At 38.5% G+C, this 9,460-nt stretch overlaps 1 protein-coding gene across 1 annotated transcript in view; it reads left to right on the top strand.

Annotated features, from left to right (window-relative positions):
- dym (dymeclin) overlaps positions 1 to 9,243 on the top strand; it is a 27,121-nt gene extending 17,878 nt beyond the window's left edge. The window contains exons 9-15 of the mRNA XM_010789250.1: positions 1,503 to 1,688; positions 1,814 to 1,992; positions 4,101 to 4,226; positions 4,374 to 4,487; positions 4,698 to 4,792; positions 8,162 to 8,261; positions 9,229 to 9,243. Of these exons, the coding sequence (XP_010787552.1) occupies positions 1,503 to 1,688; positions 1,814 to 1,992; positions 4,101 to 4,226; positions 4,374 to 4,487; positions 4,698 to 4,792; positions 8,162 to 8,261; positions 9,229 to 9,243 (815 nt within the window). The remainder of the gene's footprint in view (positions 1 to 1,502; positions 1,689 to 1,813; positions 1,993 to 4,100; positions 4,227 to 4,373; positions 4,488 to 4,697; positions 4,793 to 8,161; positions 8,262 to 9,228) is intronic.
- The last annotated feature ends 217 nt before the right edge of the window (positions 9,244 to 9,460 follow it).

Below are 9,460 nucleotides of genomic sequence, written 5' to 3' on the forward strand. Positions count from 1 at the left end.
TGGGCCACACCCCACTGGGCTGGGCTGGGCTGGGCTGGACTGGGCTGGGCCGGAACACTTACAAATGTGGGCCAGTAGGATTTAAGCAAAATAAAGAAGATTTTTTTTTTTTTTTTTGGGCCCTCCGGCCCACACACAGCACCGGCCCACCGGGGAAACTCCCGGTATTCCCAATGGCCAGTCCGCCCCTGCATTCGACTCCTCATGAAGCGTAAATCAGTTAAAGGCTTAAGAGCTGCAAGTAATACAAAAATGCTTTCTATAAAAAGTTGGACATTCACAACCTGACTGCTCTTCATCACTGAGGCCGAGATCCATCCATCAGTCTGTTGTTCTGACACAGAGAGCTTTGGTTCTCGTTTCTAAGTCTTAGAAATCCTACCTGGGTATCACACAGGGATGTGTGTTTGATAAAGAAGAACATTGCATTTTTTCTGTGCTTAAAGCGGCTTGAATTACATTAATAATATCATTGTTATTGCAAAGCTCTTCCCGCCATCTGAGGTCTCCCATAGCCCGACTGTGGATACACGCCCCTTTTTGACCTGGAGGAAATCACAGAGGTGGAGGTAAAAAATATGATCTTAGGGTTAAGAGGTTCTAAGGCAAGGGATGCAGATGGTTTAGACACCAACTTTATAAAGACACATATCGACGGTCTAATAAAACCAATTTGTATGTTAGTAAATCAATCTATCAGCACGAGGGAAGTTCCATCGTCCTGGAAAGTGGCCACGGTGACACCGATTTTTTTAATAAAAAGGCAATGACGTCCAATTACAGACCAATCAGCATCATCCCCTGTGCCTTTTAAGATAGCTGAGAAATGGCTGTCAAAACGAATCACCAAACATTTAGACAAAGGTTTCGCTCCACTCCACCCAATGCAGTTTGGTTTCTGTGCTCACCACACTGAGACAGCTAACTGTGTCTTTGTGGAAAAGGTTAAATGTATGTTGGACACGAGCCCATATGTAGGTGGCATTGGGATATATATATATTTTAAATCCTCTGGAGCAGAGAGAGGAGCTGTGGATTATTTTTATTGATTAATGCATCAGTGTTTCTTTGGGTCAAAAACACTAAACTCACAACTTAAAATGAAAGCGTTTAGTTTATTTAATAAAAGAGCACATTTTCAATGTGAAAAGTAACAGTAGATATAGATTAGTTGCAATTTGGTGCTATATATATATTTAAAAAAAATGAAAAATACATATCTATATATATTTTTTTTAAACACCTTGAATTTCAGTGGGGGCGCGGGACTCCGTTGGCAGGGCGCAGCGCCCCTCCAAGAAAATGGTAGGGGAAACACTGGCCTTTAATGTAATACACACTGGAAAAAACACACACAAAATTGCAAAAATCCATGAACTCACCAGAAATTAAAGTCATATATAACTAAAAAGCATTTGGAGAGTAAAAAAAACATGTTTTTCTCTATATTATTATAGGGAATATATTTTTTATCGGTGCACCATTTATGTGTCTGTCTTCAGGTGGGTTATGGAGTGTCTTCACATTGGGAGGGGCTGGCAACAAAGCCGGTGTAGACCAGGAACACAACCCCCTACCACTGTCCAATCAGAGCCTCCTGTTACTGCTGGTGCTCGCCAATCTGACAGACGGCCCCGACTGGCCAAACCCCTACCGCCAGGCCATCACATGTTTCAGAAACACACAAGGTATATATTTGTTGGTTTTACTTTTGTTTTTATTCGAGTATTTAATGTGTATTACATATACCAGGTGTTAATGAACAAATGTGATAACATTATCATCCTGACAATATTGACTTCTCCACATGCAGACACGTCTTCGATGTCCGCTGAGCAACCTCACACCTTCCAGATCAATTTCAACAGTCTGTACACAGCGTTGTGTGAGCAGCAGCGCTCTGACCAGGCCACTCTTCTACTGTACACCCTTCTTCACCAGAACGCAAACATGAGGACGTATATGCTCTCCAGGACTGACATGGACAATCTGGTGGGTAGAATGGCAATGAAGACCACTTGATAAAAATGCGCTGCAATAATGACGGGTTTTTGTAGGCCAACCTTGAAGAGAACATAGCCCTGGTTCTTTTAATAAAAAGACAATGGATTATTTCTATTCAATTTGGGATTATTAAAGAAAATAAACTCTATGGCCAGAAAAAATGTATGATACTAACATGCTTTGTTCAACAAGATAATGTCTACAAATGAACACTGCTTTAATTATTTTATTATGCCTATATAAATCGTCAGAAGTAAAAAGCTAAGAATAGGGTGTAAATTATCTACACAAAGGTTGGATAACTTAAACCACCACCACTGAGTAGATAGCTGTTTTTGGCAAGATGGCGTCTCCCAACAAACCCTGTATTCTCATTTTCCCATCCTTTCCATGTAAAAGCTTAAAATTCACAACAGGATTTATTTTTGTATTTTGTGTCATAGTAAAACGCATTGAAATCTCTTAGGCTTGTGTTAACCACAAACCTACATTCAGATATCTAACCTAAAAACCTAATTATATTTTCTGTTGTAGGTTATGGAAATAGCAGTAGCAAAGAACACTGGGTTGTTTGGCAATCCTCAACAAAACACATTATGCAGTCCTTCCTACACACATGGGTATGGCCATGAAATCGTTTCATCTTGGACCAAATGCTATGGCTTGGAAAGCAGGGAGGATGTATACAGTGGCAGCTGGTGCTCTCCGGTCCATGTGGGACAGTGCCAGTTATTCCTTCCAGCTGAGTGAATGTACTGAGGCATTTAGTGAATGAAAATCAATCTGTAGACCAGCATGTCAGATGGTATCATGTATGAACATTGTAGACATTCATGTGAGGCTTTTCGTGCAGTGCAACACTAAATTATTAGATTTGATTAGAAAGCAGTTGAAAAAGTAGTCTGTTAAGAATTGCAAAAAAAGATTCATGGCAATCGGCAAACACATGCAGCAAATTACTTTTAATAGACATCATATTCTAAAAGAACGCAGGGCAATTAAATGAATGCATGTCTATCAGCATGACCTTTCTGTGTTATTTCTCATTTATAGCTGCTATTATAAAATGTTACCATTAGCAAGTCTAGATTGAGTTTATTATGTAGGGGTGTACTAATGAGTCTAGCCATAACAAAGCACGGCTGCACGGCGGCGTAATGAGCTAACGCTGCATCTGTGAGGGTTCATCGCTCAGCATGCTAGCTACTAACTGCTTTCACTCCGACAATATGAGTCTGAGTAGACAATCTTTTGCCACTGTTGACGTTAGCGGATCACTTTTACCATCTGTTCTGCATATCTAAATATACAATCTGCTTCTGCCTATAGTGAAGCAGCCATGAATTAGTAAATAATGTAAATATCTTCTCAATGGGAATCTGCAGTGCTGCTTTTACCGTTTTATTATCTCCCTCCTTTATTCTGACATGTCTATATTTCTGTATTTGTATATTGCTGTTTTTCTACTTTTTACTTGACATTTGTAATATGCTTGTATACAGGACTCTAGATTTTGACTTGATACTAGCACTTCTATAGTAACACACTTTAAATAATACAACAGATGCTTGTTGAATTGAAGAACAAATGAAACGAAATGACTTACCATAGAAAGAATACAAAAGGCTCCAATAACTGAAAGAATAATAGCCCCTTGGTAAAGTGCAATTTTCTACTGTTATCCTCTTTCAACTAACTAAAATGATCCCTGAATGCAATATCGTGCAAAATTACATTGCATGACAATGTCGATATAAAACAAAAACATATATTGTGCAGCCCTAGTAAAAATAGAATGGTATTTGACTTGTTGATGGATTCAACTTTAACAAAGCCCCCAGGCTAGACAACAAAAGCTCCCTTTCACTGAAAAGAAAAACACAACGAATACCTTTTTTAATTGTGCATACCATTGCTTTGTAGAAAATGAATTCAGCTTTTTTAGTTGTTTCTTGTTGCAGGATTAATATTTATATTTTTGTCCCTTCAGGCTGTTTGCTTGTGGAATCTTGTAACAAGGATATAATGAATGTTTTTCCTGCGACTACACCTACACATGCTCAGCTCTTCCTTCTGCTCTCCCATCTTCCTCTCAGGTGTTGCCCATCCTCGAGATCCTTTACCACGTGGAAAACAGAAATTCTCATCATGTCTACATGGCCCTCATTATCCTCCTCATCCTCACCGAGGACGACGCCTTCAATCGCTCTGTCCATGAAGTGGTGGGTAGACACAACTGAATACACATTGTGTACATTCCATGCAATGTCACTGAAACCTTTCTTCACTTGCAATGGCAGGGAAAATTGTAAATAATTCCTGATGGATTCAAAAGTCATGTCTCATTTCTTTGTGTCTACCTCTCACAGGAATTGAAGAACATCACATGGTACACGGAGAGAACATTGACAGAGATCTCACTTGGCAGTTTGCTCATTTTGGTGGTCATCCGCACCATCCAGTTCAACATGACCCGCACAAGGGTAAGTTTAATACGGATTCATTCACACAGTTTCCAAACAGCAGTGCATTCAGAAACCAAATGGTAATTATTCAAACTGTAATTATTCACATCCACATCCTCCATATGGCTTTTGTTACGATGAGACTCTAAAGATTGATACTACAGAGTCATTTGTTGCTTTGCAGTAACATTATTAACATGTTTATGTATGTGTGTGCATCCTCCGCAGGATAAGTACCTCCACACCAACTGTCTCGCTGCCCTTGCCAACATGTCTGCCCAGTTTCGTTGTCTCCACCAGTACGCCGCCCAGCGCATCATAAGGTGAGGACGTACTGTACAATGAGTGGGACAGATGATGATATAATATGTTTATTTCTAGCTTTTCTTTTTCTTTTCTTCCATTTTATAATTGACCTGTTTTCTGGTTTGAAACAAAAAGTAAAGTTGTTTAATTACTGAGTCTAAATCTTGACCTTTTCATTTGACAGTCTTTATATCCTCCAACTAAGTGTGGGCGATGTGCATACAGTAATATCATTTATATCACAATATCTATGCATATTTAAACATGATAAATTAAGGAACTGTTAACGTATAAAATAACCAGAGCTGCATTTCTTCGGTTTATTTAGTGGATTAAATGTCACATTATAGTCACTTAGTCACAAGGATCCAATATTCCCTTTAAACAGTCTTGCTCTTTCACTTGAACATTTCAATGGTTTAATACACCTAGGGATGATAAAAAGTGACTACCCCAGTATAAATGGTATGGCAAAGTTGCTGACTGTAGAGAAAATTGTCTCATATCATTGCCACATCTCCGACCTCTACTAACTCTAAACTGTGCTGAATGCGCTTCCTTTATGGCTGAGAACTTGAATAAAAAAGAGAAACTGGGTACTTAAATATATGAATCCGATAATCAAGTGGAAGAGTTGGCACACCATCAAAGACATAAATGTGTTATGGCCAGAGGCCTTCCTCGGAGCATGAATATGGTTAAAGTCTGCCTAGCACAGGAGTGAACTTCCTTTCTGACATTTTGTAGTTTTTGTACTGAAATCAACAGCATACGTAGTGTATACCACACAAGCAAGTAGGACCTGACACAATCTTTATCTGTGTGAGCAAAGATACTTAAATATACAAATAAATTGTCCTAAGACACGGATGGAAGTTTATATTTAAATGCAAGCACAGCAGACTCATTCATTTTAATGACCGTTATAGTAACTTGACAGTGGCTGCCGCAGAAGAAGATAAGAGATGAAATATTGGTGTGTTTGTGTAGAGAGTAACATAACACAACATTATGTAACACAAGGTAACTGAGGGGAAGGATTTGGGACGTGAGGAAGTGAATGACTTTATGGAATTGGTCCAAACATCAAGTCATTCGTGAGTGTTTTTGAACTCCAGACGCACAGGAAGGAATGTTTCCTTCTTGAAGACGTGCACACTTTCACACACACTCAAGGATCCTCTTATCTCGCTGCCAGTGTCTCTCTCCATATCTGTGACTCTCTGGTGTTTTGAGTCAGAGAAGAACTCTGTCTGTGAATGTGTACATGTCTATCCTGTGGTGATGTAGAGCAACTGACTCCATGTCTGATGATAATAACAATGATAATGAGTATGATGGCCAGGGCTGGGCTAAACTGGCTGGCTTGATAAAGGGGAATTTCCTGCCAGGAATTTCCAAATGTCTGCCAGGCAGTGCCGAACTCTGCTCCATAATAGACTCTCGGAGAGAATCAAAGTTGGTGTTGTTTATTTAGAGGCAACAATGGGTTTGAATTAGGGCTGCTCAATTATGGCAAAAATCATAATCTCGATTATTTGGGTCAATAATTGTAATTGCGATTATTAAATGCGATTATTCATTGACTTTGAAAACATCCATTTATTAGAGAATTTTGTTTTTAACAGTATGTTTTTAACAATTGATTACCCTGAACTTTAATTCAACTGAAAAACCAAAAAAAATTAAATAATAATAAAAAAAGAATCGTTTTATTTCGATTACGTTGTTTTCGTAATCGTTGCAAGCCATAATCGTAATCGCGATTTAAAATACGATTAATTGAGCAGCCCTAGTTTGAATTGCCTCCTCTGTCACCACAGATACTCATGTGTCCAATAAACCCATCAGATATTTTATTAATTGTATTATTCTAAAATATGTTTAGAATAAGTTTCAGAGCCCAGTGTGACATCTTATAAAATAGCTTTTATGATCTGACCAACAGTCTAGAAGACATTTTCTTCCCAATTTGTTGATAAAATAAATGATTTGCAGTCGCTCATGCCTTCAAATAAATGTGAGAACATGCATGTAGTCAGCTCGTAACCACCCACTGTATGTGTGTCCGGATGAGGGTAATCCTTTGAACTGGTAAAGACAGAGCCCCTTTACATCTCCAGTGTGTCAGTGGAGACCATGTCTGTCATTACTGCAGGCTCATAACTGATTTTGGGATCAGGCCAGCAGTGTTGAAGACTTTCTGTGTCGCTGATCCCCGGGCCGTGTCCGTCACTGCCTCTCCAAAAATGAGGGATGTAATTGTGGGCAAATGTCCCAGGTGGAACTTGCTCGGTGGTCTCATTTAGAATAAGAAAAACTGACTAGGTAATACAACAGGTCCCATTAAGTAGTCATGGCTAATAGGACCTTTGACATTAGGTCTGTAGATAACAAGTAGACCTCCTCATAGCTGCTCAGATATCTCCATTCAGCTATCATTCAGCCAATTAGCCTGCAGAAAGAATGTGTGTGTGTTTCCCCCTGCTGACAGATGGACAGGTGTAGCTTTATGGGGCTTAGCTGAGCTCTGCATCTGAATTTCCCTAGCCCTTTGCTGTCATTGAATTTCATCTATTCTGCAATTTCTTTCCTTAATTGACACACAAATTAAACATTCGACAGCCTCGGGGGCCTGGAAAGACTATTAAAAAGTTGTAATTAAAACAGAAGGTCACTAATAATTATGATAAACACTGCAATGAATACGATAGGAGACTCTGACAAGCAAGACTCAGTATTGGATTAAATAAGATGTAATAAAGAAGTCAACAAGATCAAATGTATTTTTAGACAAATCATATTGTGTTCTTGTATTATTTTGGGTACATGCGTGTTTGTATTACCCACCTCATTGCTACCCGAGCATAAATAACATACATAGTCGTGATGCACTCTTGTCTATGTGTACAGCAATAACATCCAATCATGCAGTCCCATACAGACAACCATACACACACAATAAGGTTGAAGCAAGTCAGTTATCTCGTGGGTCAAAGGGCAGAACATCCACACACACGTACATGAAAAAAACGGAGTAAACAAAGCTGTGACCTACGCAGGCCTTAATATAGCCGAGTTATTAAAAAACTAGTTCTGATTGTAAGCTGATGGTAAATTGGAGACATCATTTTTGAAAATCTTATTATTCAGTATTTGAATGGCCTCATTTATAAAGCAAAACAGGCTGCTCTCTAATAATAATCTGTTTTTAATAAAGGCTTCTCTCCTCAGTTAAGCTGAGTAAAGGTCACTGTTGGAGTATTTACAGCACATTAATGACATGGTGCGGTGTGACAACTGTATTTGGTTTCTTTTGGTGAAGTGTATCATTCATCTGTCGATGCTGCTCTCACTCATGTGTTCCCTCTCTGTGTCTCCTGCAGTTTGTTTGCGCTGCTTTCAAAGAAGCACAACAAGGTCTTGGAGCAGGCGACGCAGTCTCTGAGAGGCAGACAGGGCGACGACACTGCCTTGCCCGACTATGTGAGTAACACACACACAAATAGATAATGAAATAAAAGAATACATAGATATATCAAGTTGCTATCAACACTATTTCAATGTGCCTTGGCTTTAACAATGCAGGATGAATAAAGCAATGTGAGTTTTAATATACTCCCAATAACATACAAAGATTTTAAGAGGGATTATACAAGATATCTAATAATTTATAGGTAACAAAATATATACTGACAATAGATTAAAATAAAAATAAGTTAAAACTAAAAGATGTTAATAGTTGAGATGGAACAAGACAGTCATTAATCTTAAATGGCTAAATAACAAGAGGATGCGATAAATGTATTGGTTATTGACTAATTGATTAAATTATGACTTGTTTTATTGTCAAGCATTTTAAACATTTGGTCTTAAGACTTAAAAGGGTTTATAAAATAATTTGTTAATTTTTTATTTAATTTTAATTTTCTTTCCAATCACTGATAACGGATTGAAATGTTGTCTTGAATAATTAATGAAGGTTTTAACACGTTTCTACTTATTCGCCTTCTTGCTAATTAGAAAAGAAGATTGAGACGGCAAGCCTAATGCTTATGAAGGGGACTGTTTATATTTTTAGTTTTAAATTAAAGAAGATTAAAACATCATTTTGATTAGAAAGCTGGTCGGAAGACTTCAGTCTAATTTAAAGCTGAAATAACCAGCTGCTGGCTGAAGCTACATATTTAGAATACAGATGTGAAAGTCATATTGATTGTCTCAGCTGTTGTCTGGCAACACACTAATATTGAAACAGAACATCAGTGTTGATCTGAAATTGAAATCTTAACAGCACAACATTAGTAAATAAGAGGTTGGCTTTAACTAATATACATTCAAACTGATGTTGTCCCAATGCAGTCGTGATCAATGGATCTTGTTTGGACAACACACCTGACCACTGGGTACCCTCTGTTTATTATTGACTCTATAACTGTCTGTTTGTGTTCAGGCACTTCTGCCTTAAGGTTTGTCTGTACACGTCGCAGTCTGGCTGTCTCATTAGATTTGCTCGGTCCGAGATAAGTGTGTGTGTGCGTAAACATATCTGTGTTAGTGTGTGTGTGTGTTTGGGGTTTGGAGATGTATTAGGAGGTCCCCATAGATGCCCCTAGGTCTTGTGGAAACGTGAGTTTATTTGAGTGCTTCTTCAACCATGTAGCTGCTGTCTGATGAGCCCCCCT

The sequence above is a fragment of the Notothenia coriiceps genome, unplaced genomic scaffold (assembly GCF_000735185.1).
Source record: "Notothenia coriiceps isolate Sejong01 unplaced genomic scaffold, NC01 NC01_scaffold00032679, whole genome shotgun sequence".
Taxonomy (NCBI): Eukaryota; Metazoa; Chordata; class Actinopteri; order Perciformes; family Nototheniidae; genus Notothenia; species Notothenia coriiceps.